Source organism: Triticum aestivum, chromosome 7D, assembly GCF_018294505.1.
Source record: "Triticum aestivum cultivar Chinese Spring chromosome 7D, IWGSC CS RefSeq v2.1, whole genome shotgun sequence".
NCBI lineage: Eukaryota > Viridiplantae > Streptophyta > Magnoliopsida > Poales > Poaceae > Triticum > Triticum aestivum.
Window position 1 is genome coordinate 475,630,131 of NC_057814.1, and position 23,382 is coordinate 475,653,512.

Sequence of the window (23,382 nt, forward strand, 5' to 3'; positions counted from 1 at the left end):
ATATCTTTTAGCTGTACGAACACACATCTACTCGTTATAAAAAGAAAAGAAGCAACAATGTTTTGAGCCAATGGCTTCCATGCTTCCTTGTTATATCTTCTTTGTCAGGTCAAGTAAATATTCTATGTTAACTGGTTGAAGCCAAACCAAGATGTTGGTTCGCTTTTCACTAGCATCAATCAATTGCATTGACCGAGTCGATTTGAATGAGGCTTTGAATCACTTTAGCCCACGCCAGAGGCGGCGCCATGCCATTTTCTATATAACGGGTGTGTCACACCATTTGCTTACCGTGGACAATGTTGTTAGTATATGTTTTTTTTTTACAAAATCTCAAGACACATGGAAGTACTCATCGAATAGACTTGAGGAGCACATCATGTAAATGCAAAGTTGAGATCAAGATTAATTTGATGCCAACATTTGGCAAAATCAAAACTTGCCAAGTTGATAACTTTTTGTGAGATTGGCAGGAAAAAAATGATAACCAGCCAATCACTAAGCAATTGGCATGCCAACTTTTGGCATCAAATCAATCATGCTCGTGCTTTAAGATTCGTGCTTGCCATGTGTTCTCATCTCTGCGGGTCTCCTCCCCGCTGTTGCCAGTTGCACGGTCGAAGGCGACCGGCGACCTCCCGGATCTCTCCCTCTCTGTTGCTGGGGCGTCTGGCTGAAGGCAACGACGGGTCAGGGGAGCTCCGGAGCAGCCGCCTCAGATCCGGCGGACCCTTGCCTGAACCCAGCCGAATCATTCGTCAGCTTTTCAATCCGATTCGGTCCTGCTCGCCCACTCCCTTAGCCGGCGGCAGCTGCGTCTTCCTCTCACCCCGTCGGCGGCTTCTCCCCTGTTCAGGTGGAGATCCGGGCTGTTGCTTCCCGGTAAGCCACCGCGGCGACGCCTCTGGCTGGGTCTGATTCGTGGTAGAGCGGCGAGATCCCGCTTCGTTCTAACCTTTCTGAATTGCTCGCGGATTCCGCTGCATGCTGCTGATCCGGTGCGGTTAATCTATGCGGACGCAGGGTTCCTGCGGAGGCGCAGGCGCCGCGCCTGCGCGCGCAGAGGCCCGGGATCGGCGGCGAGATGAAGGGCGCGTCCGTCCCTGCGGTTGTGGGCATGCCTTCGCCGCTCTTTCTTTGGCGGTTTAAGGTAGGTTAGCCTTTCAGCCACTACTTTTTCCCTCTACTATGCTGTGGAATGTATTAGCTCTAAGTGTAAGTTTCACACACCTGAGCTCTGATTTCAGATGGTCTGTGCTTGTTATACCCATCGCATACATTTATCTGCAAATACTGCAGTACTATAATGGACCTGCTCCTGAAAACGGGTGAATTAATACCCTCTTTTATGAAGAATCCTCTCGAGTTATATAATGTCGTGTTGATCATGGTTAGTATTTAGAATGCGAAGTTGAGAATGGAGAAGGGATAAACCCATCACACCAGATGATTCTATACATCTTATATATATACATATATCCATATAGCTTGTTCACACAGATACATGGTAATACCAACATGCCTGGTATTGTGGACAATTACTATTATCAAGTGCTCCATAGCCAGAACAGTAAAACGACTGAGATAAAAATTAAAAAGCATTGTCACCTTTTCTTTGAATCAAAACATGTTCAATACTACTAAAAAATCATAGCACGATCTGAACCTGTACTTTATTACTGATGTAGATAGCACAAAAATCATGGATACTTAAACATCACTGAATCATTTCGTGTTGTGCCTCTGCCGTTCTTGCCAAGAGAGTTGATTCATCTAACCGTTCAGCCCAGGTCAAGTTCACGTTTACGTGTATATACGTGTGCTAGTGCTATTGTAGATCAATCCAGGTGCTTGTGTGTTAGCTTGCTGTGCTAGCTTGCATGTACGTACAGCTCATGTGGTGATTTGATCTAGTGGTCTAAAAACCAACAAGGAGGAGAAGAGACAAGCGTGTCCGTGCGTGAGTGGCAGAGGTTATCGATTCATTGGGCTGGAACCTGGGACTGGGAGGGAGGAGATTATTCTTGGCTGGGCCGATGCTTAGTACTCCCTCCGTTCCTAAATGTAGTGAGAAGCCCACATACCAATGCATGTGCTGGCGTTATATTTTGGACAAGAAAGCCCCCAATCGATTTGTTCCAGGCCCCAGTACCCAATGCGTCAGTATACTAGAAAATTGGAGGAAAACTACCGCACCCTCCCATCATCTGGTTCAGTCCCATCCCATCTGTACGAGAGGAAATAGATAAGGGAGAGAGGTGATGCGTTGGTGGAGGGTTAGTTTGGTCTAGAACTGGGTTGGACTCAAACTACGCACTACATTGTGGAATTTTCTTAGAAAACTAATACACACTATATTTAGGAATGGAGGGAGTAGTACATTTTCTTTTACAAATTTTGGAGGGGGGGGGGGGGGGGGGGGGGGGGGGGGGGGTCGTGGCCTCCATGAGCCTCCGCCAGTGACTATGATGATAGAGCTGCTGGAGCTCTGTGTCGCACCTTGTAAATGGCCATTCAGGATTGTCATTGTCCTGTTGGAGCTGCTGCTTGGTTTCCTCGATGATTTATTATTGAATTTCCTCTTAGAGGCTCAAATACGTTTATATGTCCTTATAAAATTATATGTATATATATTAACCTGCTCCACTGTAAACTAATCAAATGTACCCAAAATATCCTGTTTTGTTGATTTCATATCTGCCTGGGTTTTATCTGTCAAATTGCTTATCAACATGTCTTTTTTTCCAGGCTATATTGTTTCTCCTGTGGGGTTTATGCTGTTGCAAGGTCAGTCTTTCTACGATCGGTCAGTGAAGTTATTTCCATGCATGAATCGATTGTGTGGTAATTGGTAATACTCTTGGGATTACAGATAGGGTGGGACTCTGTTATGAGGATGAGTGCTGATCTGCGAGATTTATTTCTGTATGAGGTTTTCTTATACTATAATCCTCTCTTCCTTGTGGTGAGTTTTTTTAGTACTGTATTTGTGTTATGCTCAAACTAAATACACAGAAAATCAAACACCTATCTTTGCATCTATGTAACTGTGCTTAGTGTTCTTATTGCAGGCACTTATGATTTGGTTATGGGGAGTGAATTTATGGGTCTTTGCACAATCATCAGTGAATTATGTAAAAGTATTTGATCTCGCGCAAACACATTTATCACACCGAGAAATTTGGAGGGTATGCCTTCTCTTGATTGCAATTGTATTTTAAAATGTTGCTTGAGTCTGGACTTGCTGAAGTTAATATTCATGTTGGGTGCATTTGAACAGACATAGCTACCAATAGGCAACATGTTCTAGTCATTCCATAGGACATTTGCTGTATATATTTCTTAAATAATTTATGTGCCCTACAGTTATTGTGACTTGTGACAGCGTCTTGAGTTTGCAAAATGTTTCCTTATCTCATTTGTGGTGAACTGTTGATGTTAACTTCCAAGACCACAACATTTCACCTAGTTGCCAATACATTTATTTTGGCAGTGCAACTACACATAGATAATACCTACTGTAGTTTCTCAAAGAACATGCCTCATTCGGATGATTATTCTAGAGAATAACATGTGCCTGTTGCATTTTCTAATGTGAGTGCTGACTGCTGAGTCCTCTTTTTGAACCTTGCTCTCTTTTCTTTAACCTATATCATGAACTTTTGTATTAGACGTGTTTTATTTTGTTGTTAGTGCATTCTCCATGTTCTTTATGTTCATATTATGCTGTATAAATTCTCATATTACTTGTATCTGACGTATATTCTGCCAAAGTAAACTTTTCTTTTTGTCTTATTGACAGTGTGCTACTTGGCTTACTTTAATTGTTCCCACAAGTATGACAGCTTACCTATACCTGTACTCACATGGGGAAGTGTCACTTGCTGCTTCTCAACCAGTGTAATATCCAGCCCATTGAATCTTTTCATTTCATGCTTTCTTCTTCTGTGCCCGAGTTCATAAGATTTTTGGCGTCTACAGTGTGCAGGAATATTATCCGTAGAGCTATAGTATTATTGACATACTAAAATTATTCTCCCACTGAGTGTGCCCGACTGGATATGCAGTGCTAACTGATATATTGGAACTTACATCCTGTCGTATTGGAAGATCTGAGTGGTAGTTTGTCCATCGTATGTTTCTTTAGCACAGCACTTCACTGCACATAGCCTACTTTTCTAAAAGTTAAATCTATTTTCCTGAATCATATAAAGCAAACGGTCCATTTAGTGCGGTTTATGTGCAAGACAGAAATTAATGTACATCTACCCTCGAAATGTTAAGCTTCATGCACTAGCCAATGCAACCAAAAGTCCGAACTGATGGAAAGGGCTAGACAATCCACTTGCATCATTAACCACTGAGATTGTAGAGCAGGATATACACTTCAACACCCCCTCTCACGTGTGAGGCGGGAAGTCAACACGTGGATAGACTCAGAGGTATGGCTCAAGAGGCCTATACATGGTGTCGGAGTACCATGTTAAGCTTCATGCACTAGCCAAAGCAACCAAAAGTTCAAACTGATGGAAAGGGCTAGGTAATCCACATATACACTTAAACAGAAAACAATGGATATACATGTATACATATTGTGTCTGCTTGTAATAGTAAAATGAATGTGAAGTTGTGCTTGATGCAAGGTCTACTTGTTCCTTCCTCAACTTGGAAATGGAAAAAATCTTGCCATGCATTCTTCGTATTCTTTAGCAACGTGTTACTTCTCAAATCTGGGGTGGTTAAATTGACGTATCTTTCTGATTCTTTGCAGGTTCTATTGTATGCTATCCTTTTGATAGTCCTCCTTTCTCCGTTTGATATGTTTTATTTATCATCACGCTTTTACTTCCTGAGGACCATGTTACGTATAGTACTTCCATTGCAAGTAAGTTGTTCAAAATGTTAGTAATGCATAGGTTTGCTTTGAGCCATCCTAGAAACAGACCATTATGTTATGGTCCATCGTGGCATTAATCTATCTGATTGTGCTTGTGGAACCAGCAGCTGTATAAAATGAAATTTAATTATTCCCCATGCCTTTATTTTGCAGGCAATTACATTCCCCGACTTCTTTTTGGCTGATATTTTTACATCCATGTCAAAGGTATCCACTTATTTATATGAAATACTGATTGTGGATTATTTTGTTTATCTTATCACTGTTGGAGATACTCTGACAAAAATGTCACTGTTGGATAGTACCACATAAGTTTAGTTTATCTATACCAATATAAAAAGACCCATTCGGGCAGATCCAATTAATCTTGGCCATCAAATCATGTCAATCCAACGACCTAGACTGCTTCAATGTCGAGCGCTCAACACGTTTAGCGTGCAGTTAATTTCATGCCAAAATAGTGATAATCACATAATAACATGCAAATAATATCCTACTTAATATCCGCATGCACTTAATACACTTCCAAATTAACGTGCATTGCACGTACACATTGACTAGTATTATATATTGTCTGTTTCTTGTATTGGCTATAATGCAGTATGTTTTGGGAGAAAATGCTATCTACGTGAAAATGTGGTGCGTGCTATTGCTAAATTTTGTAGAGAATTGTTTATAGTTTCTTGTTGTCCCATGTTGACATTTCTAGCATTTTCTCTCAATTCTTGCATTTTTTTGACAGGTGTTCTCAGATTTGGAACGTTCAGTTTGCCGCATGGTCAATCGTCAGGTTAATTTCTTTATTTCCCTATTGATATGCTCATAGTGCTAATATGCTAATGCAGTAATGCTTTGTTTGATAAGTTTTGGCTAGAATTCATCTTCTTCCTCTTTAATGTCTGTTCTTTGGTATTTTACAGGTGGCGACAATTGCTTGGTTTGAAGCTGATTCAATTTGTGGTAGCCACTCTATAGCTATTCCTCTAGTTCTTGTGCTCCCTTATTTGTGCCGTTTCTTCCAATGCATTCGACAGTACAAGGATACAAAGGAGAAAAGTTGTCTTCTGAACGGTATTTACTCAGCATACATCAGCTTTTGATTGTTCATTTTTTTACTAGGTGAACTAGGATGTTTAAAATGTTATATAAAGATTTGGGATTGTATGTGTTTATACCTGTTTATGGAAATCGTTTAACAGTAATTTTGTCCAAAATCCAGCACTGAAGTACTCGACAGCAGTCCCGGTGATTTTTTTATCGGCACTCAAGTATCATGTATTCCCTGACCAGTGGGTTAGCTTTTACCGGCCCCTCTGGCTTATTTCGGGTGTTATAAATTCGCTGTATTCCTTCTACTGGGATATAAAGCGCGATTGGGATTTGAGGTGCCTGTCTTCATAAAATTATTATCTACTCCTTCAACATGCAAACTGCTGCTAATGAGTTTTTTCTCTGACCCTGCAGCATCTTAACCAGGATTTTCATGTTCAAAAGCCCAAGCACATGGACAAGCCTTCTTTATGGGCGGAACTGGGTATAGCCTTGAATATATGTACATGGTTTGAAGTAGCCTACCTTGATATTTTTTTCATCTGTCTCGATGTGATTGCTCTACAGGTGTATTACTGGGTGTTAGGCAGCAACCTCGTTCTCCGCTGCACATGGACATACAAGCTGTCGGCGCATCTTCGGCACAACTACCTCACAGTGTTTGCGATAACAGCTTTGGAAATGCTGAGGCGGTTTCAGTGGGTTTTCTTCCGCGTTGAGAATGAGTGGAACAAGATGACGGCCAAGCAAAATTTTGAAATGTCATCCGATATGCCTTCAGAATCAGACAGGCTGCTGGAGTCTAGTAGTCACACAGTATGAATCCCAGACCATCGCGTTTTGTGACTCATTCATCACATTCTTTTCATGTGACCCTTCACAGGCTTGTAGCCGATTTTAGGTCATACGGTTCTGTTTTGTTTGTAGGGCTCAGAAGGTCAGGGATACACAACAGTAGGTTTGTAGAAAAAGCTGAAATCGTTGGCGCGGAGCATGTAATCCTCTTGAGAGGCGTCTGTTGACACATGAAACAATAAATAGTAATGCTGGGAATTTTGAGATTTTGCATCATGTGCATCCGTTTGTCGCCTTGCCATGAATTTGCCGCTTTTGGCATGTGTTCATTTTCTCCCTGTATCGCAACTATGCGACAGAACTGCAATGTGGCCATTTGCACAATGTACAAGATGATCAAGTTGCACCGAATTAATCCATGGCTCCCGAGTTGAAAAGTTGGGAATATGTCACTGAGAGATGCATTGGTATTTCTCCAAACTGTCTGAAAATTTCCCCAGAGTGAAAGGCACCCCTACGGTTGGACTAGCCAACAATTCGGCAATGCCTAGTACTACCTCTGTTTCAAAATAGATGACCCAGTTTTGTACTAACTTTGTATTAAAGTTAGTACAAAATTGAGTCATTTATTTTGACCCAGTTTTATACTAACTTTGTATTAAAGTTAGTATAAAATTGAGTCATTTATTTTGGAACGGACGGAGTATTACAGTACAGTACTAATACTATTCCAAGTCGCCAGGGTGAAGACGAAATACTCGTCAAAAGATTCTTGACCTAGCGTAAACGCTGAACCAGTGCACCGCTGGAGTGATAAGGGATGAACAATCATCGATCGCCGCGGTACCAGTACCACTAGGAGTCCGTCCAATCAGCTGCGTCGATCTGGAAGACTTTCTGACCTGCCGGTCGGACGCGATACTCCATTCTTCTAGAGTCCCAGTCGCTCCCGTCAGTCAGAAAAGGCGGCCAGTGCCAGCCTGAATCCAACTTGACGCTGCAGTCCGCGGATCCTGCCACGCTAGCTGTCCCGTCGACAGTGAAATGCATATCTCCAGTTAGTGATTTAGAGATATAGAGAAAGGAAAACCCGACGGCGAACAATATATTTTCAGGATTTTCTACTGACGCACCACCTGGTACGTCATCCACGCAGGAGCTAGCTAGAGCCTAGAGAACGAGTGCTAGGGAATATATACTTGTTCGAAGGAGGAGCGTGCATTTCAAGTGTGGAATTATTACCAGGTTGGCATCTTTCTCCCTCTCGAAGTCTATGTCTTAAGGCACACGTATATCATATACAAGTAATCAAGTATTCCACCTTTCTTTCTTTTCTATAGGGAGCTAGGGTACCAACCTAAGCTTTGTTATGAGAAAAGCTTGGCTTTATAATCTTTCAAAGTTTCCACGGGAATAATTAGCATGCCTTCCTTTTTTGGGTGAATGGAGAGAATCAGAGAAACTAAGCTGACTAGTATAATGCCCGTGCGTTGCCACGGACCAAAATAATTATATATAGAGATAGTATCGTTTAAATAAACTGTAATTCATCACGTGGATGTTGCATGCGACTTATGATTGTATTGCTATAAATATTGGTCCTTCTAATACATATTTTCTGATCCTATATATAAGCACACTGCACGAGTTCAGCGTGTATAAAAAAGACGGTGACATAAAATTCTGCAGTTAACGAAAATGCACTTCGTTTGAAGTGTATGTATCTAGATGAGTTTTCGAACTCTCTCAACATCTTAGGGAGATGAAAATGTTCTCCTCCACGCAGCCAACCCCCCCTCCCCCCACCCACCCATCGTGGTGTCGGCACACATGCAGATGTCCTCCTTTGGCTTGTATTGTTTTCAACCAGCTCGCATCCCTCCCGCGCTGGTGTATGGGGAGGTGTAGGAGCGATGCGTCATGTACAGTTTGATGTCCTCGGTGGAGGGCCGGCTAGAGGATGAGGTGCTGACGCCGTGACACGAGAGGCGGGCATCTCTAAACCGACCAAGATGCGGTGTGTTTTCGGTGTGCCTCATGTGCTCTCCGGCACCAGTGGCGTGCTTGGCTCCCACACTGGCTTCGGGAAGACTTGTTCAGTTGCTCCCTTAGTTTAGGTACTTGGACTGACTCAGACATTCATAATCAAATGGTGATAGTGCGGGGCCTATGTTTGATCTATTCAGTCCAGGTTACAAAATATTTCGTCATGTGCCTTTGCCTTGTTGGTGAAGGAAGTGAAAACAATATGGTCATACAGGGATGAATATTCTTCAATGTGGATGTTCTAGAAGATTTTGATATATGTATTGGTCAATACATGTATATACAAGTACAGAACCCACTCCATCTTCAGCTATAATATAATGTAACTGAAGTTCGACACTTCTGTGGAGATGTGATATGACAACTACACCTTTGTGGTTTGCACACTTTTTTGCTGTTTAATTTGCAAGACCTACGTCAAATTCCTCGAGAATTTAGCTTAGTCTGTTTGCCAACATGATCTATAGTCGGCTGCCTGTGCCTTGCCAATGTTCATGTAGTTATACTTGTCATGGGATTAATTTATGTAATTATCCCATTCATTGATCAATTGGTTAGATAGATAGATGGTTATTTTTCCCATTAATTTCTTAAATAAAGACTAAAACCACAAGTTCACCCTTGAAGTTGAAGTTATAATTGAATGCCGTGTGTTGCCACAATTTTTTTTAGAAATACATACATTGATCAAATATCATAGTAATTCACAACATATATGTGGCATACGGTTTTTGACTATAGACTGAGTATATGTTATGATAAGTATCGTCTAGGGGCCCATGCTCACTGTCTCCACTGGTTTGATGTCCATCATCACTTCTTCTCTGCTCTGATGTCCATAGACGACGATGGAGGTCTTGTATCCATGCTCTAGGTTCTGACGACATTAGCATAACAGTGAACTCCCATTTATGGTGCCCCCTTCGACATTCTCCCTCGTGCTCTCTTGCCCTTCCCTGTCTAGCGCCGCCTACCCGTTCACCAACATATCTATCAATTCCTCAAAAGTTCAGGGCTAACACAAAATTTTAAACATATGGTGATAACAAATTTGGCCCACGGATTGGAAGGAAGAAATGGTTCCCCCAATGACATGCTGTCCAACTCACCTAGCTCAAAGATGTGGAGAATAGATCCAAGATGTCCCAGTGCAGTTTGCTATTGAGAAATGAGATCCTTTCCTTAAACAATCCAAATGAGTCTCTATAAGGATATAATTAGAGAAATGCTACTGATGACCCATCTACACAATTGAGAGATAATGTACATAGTGTTAGTATTATGCATACGAGAATATCACAAAGATGGAAGTGTGCTTTCCTACTCCTAAACCATGAACCTGAGTGTTATAATTTGCTTCGCATTCATTCCATGGTCCTGCATGGAACCAAACATTACTCATAATCAGCTCAAAAAAACATTACTCATAATGCTTTTTCACGCAACTAAAATAAAAATTCAATGAAAAGTCCGAACAACTTCACACAAATAAAAGGACATGTTTAATGAAACAAATTCAGTGAAAAAATTGTTCTAGCTAGCGATCACATCAATATGAAATAGAAAGTATCAATCAACTTTTAAGGTGCAGAATGTCATCGTTTGTCACCCTTTGTCGTCTACTTTGAAACCCAACCTGCATACCTTCTTGAAAAAAAACTGAATAAACCATCTAGTCCATACCCTATATCAGCTTCATCGCCCATAGTTGAATAGCGCATAGCTGAATACTGCAGCAGAACACTTGTACTAATGCCAAAAAAATGCAAGGTTCAATTGTCAGAAATCTCCCTAATGACATATTATTTATTGTTGCCGTTGCACACACTGTGAATCTTGTTCTTCCACCTGCAGTTAGATACTTAGATGAACAAACACATATCAGATTTGATTATAGAAGGGATTAATAAGAGGACATCACTAATACGTGAAAAAATGAAGGTCGTATTAGCATATTTTATCAGAAAAGATCATTGTGCAAATTAGCAAACACCTTCCGTGCATAGTGGCTAGAGAGGTGAAAATAATTGAACTATAACATCATGACATATCTCTACTCCTAATGGAGCAGTTGGTAGCCTGGTACGGTTTATTTTCGTCCCTTTTTTTCGTCCCACCACCACCCCTACCATGCTGGTTTTTTGTCTATAGGTTTATTTTTCTTGCCACTCTTTTATTGCAAATCAGCAGTTTCCTAACATACAAAAGATCACGGATCTTACTTTTCTAATTTATTCAAATCAACCGATCCTTCTATTAATGCAATTTGTTTTAGGAAACAAATAATAGATTTTTCAATCTCTACTCTTAAAGGAGGAGTCCGCGGTTGTGATGGTAAGTCTCCTACGTCGTTCGTTCGCTCGTCCGCTCCGCCTGGTCCCGTTTTGTTCGCACGCATGGGAATAGAGCTCCCTCATCTTTATCTTTACCTAATAATAAAGCACGGACCGCTTCTTACCACCGTAATTTCGTTCGCTGGTTAGTAGTTTTCGTCCGTCCGTCTGTCTTTCTTCGTACGTCAGCTTTCCCATCGTTCGTGAGTCTCATGTAGCCTCCGTGTGCCGATGGCCCCAAAGCCCAAATAATTACCCTCCGTGTGCTGGTGGCCCAAAAGCCCAAATAATTAGGCCGAGGCGCAAAAAATAAGCCCAAATAATTCGAACTCGCAACCCCCTCTTCTACATCGGATACACTACCAACGAGGTAGAACTTGCTGGTATGCTGTAGTAAAGGTCAATTAGACTGTTAAATATTCCCATATCGACTCTTTACATCTAACCCATCCAATTTATATACTTCTTTGATTTTCCCAGGTTGTCAAGAAGATGTCTTGAAAAAAAGGAAACAGAGGGTAATTAAAATAAGAAGAAAAAGAGTGTATTAAAAGGAGACAGATGGCCATCCAATATGAGTCTGAGGAGGGGACTCTGAGGAGTCGTCCAGCACGGCGGAACTCCCCGTCCCAACTATACACGACATGGTCGTCATGGACTCATGGTCTTGAAGATTCTCATCCATGCAAAGATGAACTCCGTGTCGACTGGCCATGGCCAACGAGCTGCCTGGCGGCAAGGCAAGGCGGATGTACGCGATGCTCCTCTCCCCAAGCCTGCGGCGACCTTGCCGGCGAGGAGCCACGGAGGATAACAGAAGTGATGCCGTTGGAGGGACATGTGTGACCAGATCAGAGAGGGTGCGCATGATTTAAGGAGAACAACATGCCTAGCGTCACTTCTGCATACAATTGCGTCCGGGTAAAATTACTTCAATAACAATATTGCATGTATATTTTTTATTGTCATATTTGAGTACTCATGGATGGTTAATCTGCCCATGTGATATGCTTTCTCATTATGCATCAACATCCTATGTACACCGTAGTACTGAAGTTGGTCGGGAAATATACATCTGCCAATGTTATATTTTTTATGCAAAATCTAATCTGTTTCTCTTTTTAATGAACAACATTTGCATACAATATAAGAAGCTCTTGTGCAGGCAAGCAGTTTGGATCGCAATATTTTTAATGTATGATATGAGTAACTCAATAGAAGTGTTAATTGCGTATACGACATTTTTATTGTCAGTATGGTGCTTAATCTGCATTGTATACTAAATTATAAATTTTTAACCCTCTTTTTTTTGCGGTGTAACCCTCATTGTATACTAAAATTATAAATTTCTGTTATGGTTGATAATCTATATTTGCTGCACTTATGTTTGGTTGGTTTGTTCATGGAGATATACACACACTATAAACCAAACGATGGGTAGTCAACCTAGCCTATGCTTGATTATAGTACTGAATATGCTTTCTCGGTGACAACCTAGCTCGTGCTTAATTATAGTACATATTATTCCTATTAAAAGCTGTATTAAATCCTAAAAATAATTATTCCTATGATAATGAAATGAATGAGAGGAATAACATCTTGCATTGGCAGTAAAAAAAATTATGTTCCAGTATTTCGAATTTTATTATGTTTTCTATGTATTTTTGTTCTGATGTTTGAGTATATTTTTTTTTCATTTCTGTTGGAGATGAATATCTTTAACCTAACCCGCAAATTGTACATTGTCTAAATTTCTTAGTCATTTGCAAAGATTGGTGGGCTGATATCACAATTCTCCTTCATGTTATTCCGCAACACACACTTTCATCGCAATGCATATTGGGCTTAGAGGCGTGTGAGCCAACTCACGCATGCTCCCCCGATCCAATCGCCCCGACGATCCGCTCCCAGACGTCCGCCGCGCTGCTGCACCGACAGCCTCCGACTACCTCCACCGATCCTCGCCAGTAGGGTGTGGATGCTCGGTGATCACCCCTCATCCCCCACCGGCTACAACCTCGGCCAAATTTGGCCGCGCCGCCGCCACGCTCGACTCCTCCACCGACGGTGAGCCCTTCCTCAATCCCTCCAAGCGCCGCGTCCTCCTCTACGTCGCCATCGTTTAGCCGTTGGCGATTTCGTGGCTTACCCGCTGTGGCGCTTCCTCCGTGTCCTGGTGCCGCATCCCTGCTCTCGTCACCAGCGGTCACCGGAGCCGCGCGAGATATGATGGATCCCACCTTCATGGTCGTCGGTTGGCCGAGGTTGCCGTGCAGCAGTGGCCTGAGTACTTGCTGCGCTGTACCCGGTGTCGTGTTCACGGTTTGTCGGTGTGTACCGTCGGCTGTACTAGGAAATAATTGTAATCCTAGGTATCTTGATATAATGGTTTCTGAAGGCTTGGAAATCACACAACTTGCCTTGGACACTTATTGACTTATATAGTTATAAACTGTCATTGTAAAGGTGGTTGTCTCTTTACCGAATTGCTCCTTAATTTTGTAGATTCGAGCAGTTGTTTATGCTCATAGGACTACTAGAGAAGATTTACATGTAGCTTGAGAAGAATACTGATAAAGATCTTGATTGTATCAGGCTATGATTTGGAGAGGTGGCTCTTTACTTTATTTGCCTGTGCCACTCGATGTGTACATGTACTTTATTCTGAATGTACGCGTCATCTAATTTTGACTCAATCTAGGTAGGAAGAAAATGTATCCAACCAAAGGAAACATCGTATATTGTTAGTTGCCAATGTACGATACCTAAGCCTGAACATTAACCTAAGGTTCATGTTTCTCATTCTTAGCTTATTTTAAGTGGAATCGGGCATGTTTGCTTCTGCCTTGCCGCCAGGCAGCTCGTTGGCCATGGCCAGTCGACACGAAGTTCATCTTTGCATGGATGAGAATCTTCAAGACCATGAGTCCATGACGACCATGTCGTGTATAGTTGGGACGGGGAGTTCCGCCGTGCTGGACGACTCCTCAGACTCATATTGGATGGCCATCTGTCTCCGTTTAATACACTCTTTTCCTTCTTATTTTAATTACCCTCTGTTTCCTTTTTTTCAAGACATCTTCTTGACAACCTGGGAAAGTCAAAGAAGTATATAAATTGGATGGGTTAGATGTAAAGAGTCGATATGGCACTATTTAACAGTCTAATTGACCTTTAGTACAACATACCAGCAAGTTCTACCTCGTTGGTAGTGTATCCGATGTAGAAGAGGAGGTTGCGAGTTGGAATTATTTGGGCTTATTTTTTGCGCCTCAGCCTAATTATTTGGGCTTTTGGGCCACCAGCACACGGAGGGTAATTATTTGGGCTTTGGGGCCATCAGCACACGGAGGCTACGTGAGACTCACGAACGATGTGAAAGCTGACATACGAAGAAAGACAGACGGACGGACGAAAACTACTAACCAGCGAACGAAATTACGGTGGTAAGAAGCGGTCCGTGCTTTATTATTAGGTAAAGATAAAGATGAGGGAGCTCTATTCCCATGCATGCGAACGAAACGGGACCAGGCGGAGCGGACGAGCGAACGAACGACGTACGAGACTTACCATCACAACCGCGGACTCCTCCTTTAAGAGTAGAGATTGAAAAATCAATTATTTGTTTCCTAAAACAAATTGCATTAATAGAAGGATCGGTTGATTTGAATAAATTAAAAAAGTAAGATCCGTGATCTTTTGTATGTTAGGAAACTGCTGATTTGCAATAAAAGAGTGCCGAGAAAAATAAACCGATAGACAAAAAACCAGCATGGTAGGGGTGGTGGTGGGACGAAACAAAGGGACGAAAATAAGCCGTACCAGGCTACCAACTGCTTCATTAGGAGTAGAGATCGGCTGGTACCAAAACCAGACCACTTTATCCTCGATTAGTTTCTTAACAAGAAAAGGGCTTCTTCAAGAGGTTCGGTGATTTTTGCGCCTTGTTGTAGACTTCTTGTTACGAATATAATGAATAATACTGCTGGACTTGTTGGAAATATGCCCTAGAGGCAATAATAAAATGGTTATTATTATATTTCTTTGTTCATGATAATTGTCTATTCTTCATGCTATAATTGTGTTATCCGGAAATCGTAATGCATGTGTGAATACATAGACCACAACATGTCCCTAGTAAGCCTCTAGTTGACTAGCTCATTGATCAACAGATAGTCATGGTTTCCTGACTATGAACATTGGATGTCATTGATAACGGGATCACATCATTAGGAGAATGATGTGATGGACAAGACCCAATCCTAAGCATAGCACAAAGATCGTGTAGTTCGTTTGCTAGAGCTTTTCCAATGTCAAGTATCATTTCCTTAGACCATGAGATCGTGTAACTCCTGGATGCCGTAGGAGTGCTTTGGGTATACCAAACGTCACAACGTAACTGGGTGACTATAATGGTACACTACAGGTATCTCTGAAAGTGTCTATTGGGTTGACACGGATCGAGACTGGGATTTGTCACTCCGTATGACGGAGAGGTATCTCTGGGCCCACTCGGTAATGCATCATCATAATGAGCTCAAAGTGACCAAGTGGTTGGTCACGGGATCATGCATTACGGTACGAGTAAAGTGACTTGCCGGTAACGAGATTGAACAAGGTATTGGGATACCGACGATCGAATCTCGGGCAAGTAACGTACCGATTGACAAAGGGAATTGTATACGGGATTGATTGAATCCTCGACATCGTGGTTCATCCGATGAGATCATCATGGAACATGTGGGAGCCAACATGGGTATCCAGATCCCGCTGTTGGTTATTGACCGGAGAGTCGTCTCGGTCATGTCTGCATGTCTCCTGAACCCGTAGGGTCTACACACTTAAGGTTCGGTGACGCTAGGGTTGTAGAGATATTAGTATGCGGTAACCCGAAAGTTGTTCGGAGTCCCGGATGAGATCCCAGACGTCACGAGGAGTTCCGGAATGGTCCGGAGGTGAAGAATTATATATAGGAAGTCCAGTTTCGGCCACCGGGAAAGTTTCGGGGTATTGTACCGGGACCACCGGAAGGGTCCCGGGGGTCCATCGGGTGGGGCCACGTATCCCGGAGGGCCCCATGGGCTGAAGTGCGAGGGGAATAGGGATGGCAATGGGTACCCATTATCCACGTACCCTGCGGGTAAAAACCCTATTAGGGTACGGGTATGGACAAAAAGTTACCCATGGGTATATAAATAGGAAAATCTGAAACCCATCGGGTAGAGCGGGCATGGGTATGGGATCGTATAACCCATACCCACATACCCATGTACCCATATAAAATCTATGTGAATTCAAAATTATCTCTGCAGTCTACACTTTGTCATGAATTTTGAACTATGTGATGATATTTTGATGTGTTGTTGTTTATGAGAAAGTGATCTTTTTTATCAAGTGTGTTTTTGTTTATGATGTGTTGTTGTTTATAAGCTCGTGTTGTTGTAAATTATGATTATATATTGTTGTTTATGACTATGAGTTGTTCAAACTAATGTTGTGCAAACATGGGTAATTTTACCCGCGGGTACCCATCTACCCTGCCGGGTAACGGGTATGGGAAAAAATTGTACCCGTTGATGGGTATGGGTAAGGGTGATGGGTAGGCTCGGGAGGGACGGGTAAGGGTATGGGGTGGCTCCACCCGTACCCATACCCTGCGGGTGCCATCCCTAGAGGGGAACCAGTCCCTGGTGGGCTGGTGCGCCCCCCCTTGGGCCTCCCCTGCGCCTAGGGTTGGAAACCCTAGGGGTGGGGGCGCCCCCACTTGGCTTGGGGGGAAGCCACCCCCTTGGCCGCCGCCCCCCTTGGAGATGGGATCTCCCAGGGCCGACGCCTCCCTCTCCCTCCCGTGACACCTCTCCCTCCCGCTTGCGCTTGGCGAAGCCCTGCCGGGATCCCCGCTACTTCCACCACCACGCCGTCGTGCTGCTGGATCTCCATCAACCTCTCCTTCCCCCTTGCTGGATCAAGAAGGAGGAGACGTCTTCCCAACCGTACGTGTGTTGAACACGGAGGTGCCGTCCGTTCGGCGCTCGGTCATCGGTGATTTGGATCACGACAAGTACGACTCCATCAACCCCGTTCACTTGAACGCTTCCGCTCGCGATCTACAAGGGTATGTAGATGCACTCCTCTCTCTCGTTGCTAGATGACTCCATAGATTGATCTTGGTGATGCGTAGAAAATTTTAAATTTCTGCTACGATCCCCAACAGTGGCATCATGAGCTAGGTCTATGCGTAGTTACTATGCACGAGTAGAACACAAGATTGTTGTGGGCGTAGATCATGTCAATTTACTTACCGCTACTAGTCTTATCTTGATTCGGCGGCATCGTGGGATGAAGCGGCCCGGACCGACCTTACACGTACGCTTACGTGAGACAGGTTCCACCGACTGACATGCACTAGTTGCATAAGGTGGCTAGCGGGTGTCTGTCTCTCCCACTTTAGTCGGGTCGGATTCGATGAAAAGGGTCCTTATGAAGGGTAAATAGTAATTGGCATATCACGTTGTGGTTTAACGTAGGTAAGAAACGTTCTTGCTAGAAACCTATAGAAGCCACGTAAAAAACATGCAACAACAATTAGAGGACGTCTAACTTGTTTTTGCAGCATATGCTTTGTGATGTGATATGGCCAGAAGATGTGATGAATGATATATGTGATGTATGAGATTGATCAGGTTCTTGTAATAGGAATCACGACTTGCATGTCGATGAGTATGACAACCGGCAGGAGCCATAGGAGTTGTCTTTATTTTTGTATGACCTGTGTGTCATTGAATAACGCCATGTAAATTACTTTACTTTATTGCTAAACACGTTAGCCGTAGAAGTAGAAGTAATCGTTGGCGTGACAACTTCATGAAGACACGATGATGGAGATCATGATGATGGAGATCATGGTGTCATGCCGGTGACGAAGATGATCATGGCGCCCCGAAGATGGAGATCAAAAGGAGCAAAATGATATTGGTCATATCATGTCACTATTTGATTGCATGTGATGTTTATCATGTTTTACATCTTATTTGCTTAGAACGACGGTAGTAAGTACGATGATCCCTTATAATAATTTCAAGAAAGTGTTCCCCTAACTGTGCACCGTTGCGAAGGTTCGTTGTTTCGAAGCACCACGTGATGATCGGGTGTGATAGATTCTAACGTTCGCATACAACGGGTGTTGATGAGCCTAGCATGTACAGACATGGCCTCGGAACACACGCAATACACTTAGGTTGACTTGATGAGCCTAGCATGTACAGACATGGCCTCGGAACATGAAAGACCGAAAGGTCGAGCATGAGTCGTATAGAAGATACGATCAACATGAAGATGTTCACCGATGTTGACTAGTTCGTCTCACGTGATGATCGGACACGGCCTAGTTGACTCGGATCATGTTTCACTTAGATGACTAGAGGGATGTCTATCTGAGTGGGAGTTCATTGAATAATTTAATTAGATGAACTTAATTATCATGAACTTAGTCTAAAATCTTTACAATATGTATTGTAGATCAAATGGCCCACGTTGCCCTCAACTTCAACGCGTTCCTAGAGAAAACCAAGCTGAAAGATGAAGGCAGCAACTATACGGACTGGGTCCGGAACCTGAGGATCATCCTCATAGCTGCCAAGAAAGATTATGTCCTAGAAGCACCGCTAGGTGACGCACCCATCCCAGAGAACCAAGACGTTATGAACGCTTGGCAGTCACGTGCTGATGATTACTCCCTCGTTCAGTGCGGCATGCTTTACAGCTTAGAACCGGGGCTCCAAAAGCGTTTTGAGCAACACGGAGCATATGAGATGTTCGAAGAGCTGAAAATGGTTTTCCAAGCTCATGCCCGGGTCGAGAGATATGAAGTCTCCGACAAGTTCTTCAGTTGTAAGATGGAGGAAAAGAGTTCTGTCAGTGAGCACATACTCAAAATGTCTGGGTTGCACAACCGCTTGACTCAGCTGGGAGTTAATCTCCCGGATGACGCGGTCATTGACAGAATCCTTCAGTCGCTTCCACCGAGCTACAAGAGCTTTGTGATGAACTTCAATATGCAAGGGATGGAAAAGACCATTCCTGAGGTATATTCAATGCTGAAATCAGCGGAGGTGGAGATCAGAAAGGAACATCAAGTGTTGATGGTGAATAAAACCACTAAGTTCAAGAAAGGGAAGGGTAAGAAGAACTTCAAGAAGGACGGCAAGGGAGTTGCCGCGCCCGGTAAGCCAGTTGCCGGGAAGAAGCCAAAGAATGGACCCAAGCCTGAGACTGAGTGCTTTTATTGCAAGGGAAGTGGTCACTGGAAGCGGAACTGCCCCAAATACTTAGCGGGCAAGAAGGCCGGCAACACCAAAGTTATATGTGATATACATGTAATTGATGTGTACCTTACCAGTACTCGTAGTAGCTCCTGGGTATTTGATACCGGTGCGGTTGCTCATATTTGTAACTCAAAACAGGAGCTGCGGAATAAGCGGAGACTGGCGAAAGACGAGGTGACGATGCGCGTCGGGAATGGTTCCAAGGTCGATGTGATCGCCGTCGGCACGCTACCTCTACATTTACCTACGGGATTAGTTTTAAACCTTAATAATTGTTATTTAGTGCCAGCTTTGAGCATGAACATTGTATCTGGATCTCGTATAATTCGAGATGGCTACTCATTTAAATCCGAGAATAATGGTTGTTCTATTTATATGAGAGATATGTTTTATGGTCATGCCCCGCTGGTCAATGGTTTATTCTTAATGAATCTCGAACGTGATGTTACACATATTCATAGTGTGAATACCAAAAGATGTAAAGTTGATAACGATAGTCCCACATACTTGTGGCACTGCCGCCTTGGTCACATTGGTGTCAAACGCATGAAGAAGCTCCATGCAGATGGACTTTTGGAGTCTCTTGATTACGAATCATTTGACACGTGCGAACCATGCCTCATGGGTAAGATGACCAAGACTCCGTTCTCCAGAACAATGGAGCGAGCAACCAACTTATTGGAAATCATACATACTGATGTGTGCGGTCCAATGAGTGTTGAGGCTCGCGGTGGCTATCGTTATGTTCTCACTCTCACTGATAACTTGAGTAGATATGGGTATGTCTACCTAATGAAACACAAGTCCGAGACCTTTGAAAAGTTCAAGGAGTTTCAAAGTGAGGTTGAGAATCAACGTGACAGAAAGATAAAGTTCTTATGATCAGATCGTGGGGGAGAATATTTAAGTCACGAATTTGGTACGCACTTAAGGAAATGTGGAATCATTTCACAACTCACGCCGCCTGGAACACCTCAGCGTAACGGTGTGTCCGAACGTCGTAATCGCACTCTATTGGATATGGTGCGATCTATGATGTCTCTTACCGATCTACCGCTCTCATTTTGGGGCTATGCTTTAGAGACTGCCGCATTCACTTTAAATAGGGCATCGTCTAAATCCGTTGAGACGACACCGTATGAATTATGGTTTGGGAAGAAACCTAAGCTGTCGTTTCTAAAATTTTGGGGATGTGATGCTTATGTCAAGAAACTTCAACCTGAAAAGCTCGAACCCAAGTCGGAGAAATGCGTCTTCATAGGATACCCTAAGGAAACCATTGGGTATACCTTCTACCTCAAATCCGAAGGCAAGATCTTTGTTGCCAAGAATGGGTCCTTTCTGGAGAAAGAGTTTCTCTCGAAAGAAGTAAGTGGGAGGAAAGTGGAACTTGATGAAGTACTGCCTCTTGAACCGGAAAGTAGCGCAGCTCAGGAAGATGTTCCTGTGGTGCCTGCACTGACTAGAGAGGAAGCTAATGATGATGATCAAGTTACTTCGGATCAAGTTACTACTGAACTTCGTAGGTCCACGAGGACACGTTCCACACCAGAGTGGTATGGCAACCCTGTCCTGGAAATCATGTTGTTAGACAACAGTGAACCTTCGAACTATGAAGAAGCAATGGCGGGCCCAGATTCCGACAAATGGCTAGAAGCCATGAAATCCGAGATAGGATCCATGTATGAAAACGAAGTGTGGACTTTGACTGACTTGCCCGATGATCGGCGAGCCATAGAAAATAAATGGATCTTTAAGAAGAAGACAGACGCGGATGGTAATGTGACCATCTATAAGGCTCGACTTGTCGCTAAGGGTTATCGACAAGTTCAAGGGGTTGACTACGATGAGACTTTCTCACCCGTAGCGAAGCTGAAGTCCGTCCGAATCATGTTAGCAATTGCCGCATTCTATGATTATGAGATATGGCAAATGGACGTCAAAACGGCATTCCTTAACGGCTTTCTTAAGGAAGAATTGTATATGATGCAGCCGGAAGGTTTTGTCGATCCTAAGAATGCTAACAAGGTATGCAAGCTCCAGCGCTCCATCTATGGGCTGGTGCAAGCATCTCGGAGTTGGAACATTCGTTTTGATGAGATGATCAAAGCGTTTGGGTTTACACAGACTTATGGAGAAGCCTGTGTTTACAAGAAAGTGAGTGGGAGCTCTGCAGCATTTCTCTTATTATATGTGGATGACATACTATTGATGGGAAATGATATAGAATTCTTGGAAAGTATAAAGGCCTATTTGAATAAGTGTTTTTCAATGAAGGACCTTGGAGAAGCTGCTTATATATTAGGCATCAAGATCTATAGAGATAGATCAAGATGCCTCATTGGTCTTTCACAGAGTACGTACCTTGACAAGATATTGAAGAAGTTCAATATGGATCAGTCCAAGAAGGGGTTCTTGCCTGTATTGCAAGGTGTGCAATTGAGCACGGCTCAATGCTCGATCACGGCAGAAGATAGAGAAAAGATGAGTGTTATCCCCTATGCCTCGGCCATAGGGTCTATTATGTATGCCATGCTGTGTACCAGACCTGATGTAAACCTTGCCGTAAGTTTGGTAGGAAGGTACCAAAGTAATCCCGGCATGGAACACTGGACAGCGGTCAAGAATATCCTGAATTACCTGAAAAGGACTAAGGATATGTTTCTCGTTTATGGAGGTGACGAAGAGCTCGTCGTAAAGGGTTACGTCGATGCTAGCTTCGACACAGATCTGGATGACTCTAAGTCACAAACCGGATACGTGTATATTTTGAATGGTGGGGCAGTAAGCTGGTGCAGTTGCAAGCAAAGCGTTGTGGCGAGATCTACATGTGAAGCGGAGTACATGGCGGCCTCAGAGGCAGCACAAGAAGCAATCTGGATGAAGGAGTTCATTACCGACCTAGGGGTGATTCCCAATGCGTCGGGCCCGATGACTCTCTTCTGTGACAACACTGGAGCTATTGCCCTTGCCAAGGAGCCCAGGTTTCACAGGAAGACCAGGCATATCAAGCGTCGCTTCAACTTCATTCGTGAAAGTGTTCAAAATGGAGACATAGATATTTGTAAAGTACATACGGACCTGAATGTAGCAGATCCGTTGACTAAACCTCTCCCTAGAGCAAAACATGATCAACACCAGAACTCTATGGGTGTTCGATTCATCACAATGTAACTAGATTATTGACTCTAGTGTAAGTGGGAGACTGTTGGAAATATGCCCTAGAGGCAATAATAAAATGGTTATTATTATATTTCTTTGTTCATGATAATTGTCTATTCTTCATGCTATAATTGTGTTATCCGGAAATCGTAATGCATGTGTGAATACATAGACCACAACATGTCCCTAGTAAGCCTCTAGTTGACTAGCTCGTTGATCAACAGATAGTCATGGTTTCCTGACTATGGACATTGGGTGTCATTGATAACGGGATCACATCATTAGGAGAATGATGTGATGGACAAGACCCAATCCTAAGCATAGCACAAAGATCGTGTAGTTCGTTTGCTAGAGCTTTTCCAATGTCAAGTATCATTTCCTTAGACCATGAGATCGTGTAACTCCCGGATGCTGTAGGAGTGCTTTGGGTGTACCAAACGTCACAACGTAACTGAGTGACTATAAAGGTACACTACATGTATCTCTGAAAGTGTCTGTTGGGTTGACACGGATCAAGACTGGGATTTGTCACTCCGTATGACGGAGAGGTATCTCTGGGCCCACTCGGTAATTCATCATCATAATGAGCTCAAAGTGACCAAGTGGTTGGTCACGGGATCATGCATTACGGTATGAGTAAAGTGACTTGCCGGTAACGAGATTGAACAAGGTATTGGGATACCGACAATCGAATCTCGGGCAAGTAACGTACCGATTGACAAAGGGAAGTGTATACGGGATTGATTGAATCCTCGACATCGTGATTCATCCGATG

At 43.1% G+C, this 23,382-nt stretch overlaps 1 protein-coding gene across 2 annotated transcripts; it reads left to right on the forward strand.

Annotated features, from left to right (window-relative positions):
* Nucleotides 1-578: 578 nt before the first annotated feature.
* Nucleotides 579-7,038, forward strand: LOC123164701 (SPX and EXS domain-containing protein 5). 2 transcript variants are annotated; one of them, XM_044582252.1, is made up of 14 exons: nt 579-882; nt 1,024-1,150; nt 2,749-2,787; nt 2,873-2,965; nt 3,072-3,188; nt 3,803-3,898; nt 4,772-4,885; nt 5,051-5,104; nt 5,640-5,687; nt 5,818-5,968; nt 6,117-6,282; nt 6,362-6,431; nt 6,515-6,763; nt 6,875-7,038. In XM_044582252.1, the coding sequence occupies exons 2-14, from the start codon at nt 1,085-1,087 to the stop codon at nt 6,911-6,913; spliced, it is 1,302 nt and encodes a 433-aa protein (XP_044438187.1). In that variant the 5' UTR covers nt 579-882; nt 1,024-1,084; the 3' UTR covers nt 6,914-7,038. The 2 variants fall into 2 exon arrangements, with proteins under 2 accessions (XP_044438187.1, XP_044438188.1); XM_044582253.1 differs by having other exon boundaries at nt 591-924.
* Nucleotides 7,039-23,382: the final 16,344 nt, after the last annotated feature.

What these genes read in the sequence shown, in the direction of transcription:
- LOC123164701 (XM_044582252.1), top strand. Translation starts at nt 1,085, where the DNA reads ATGAAGGGCGCGTCCGTCCCTGCGGTTGTGGGCATGCCTTCGCCGCTC. An exon ending in CACACCGAGAAATTTGGAGG is followed by an intron (nt 3,189 to 3,802) that starts GTATGCCTTCTC and finishes TCTTATTGACAG; the next exon opens with TGTGCTACTTGGCTTACTTT. An exon ending in AAGCGCGATTGGGATTTGAG is followed by an intron (nt 6,283 to 6,361) that starts GTGCCTGTCTTC and finishes CTGACCCTGCAG; the next exon opens with CATCTTAACCAGGATTTTCA.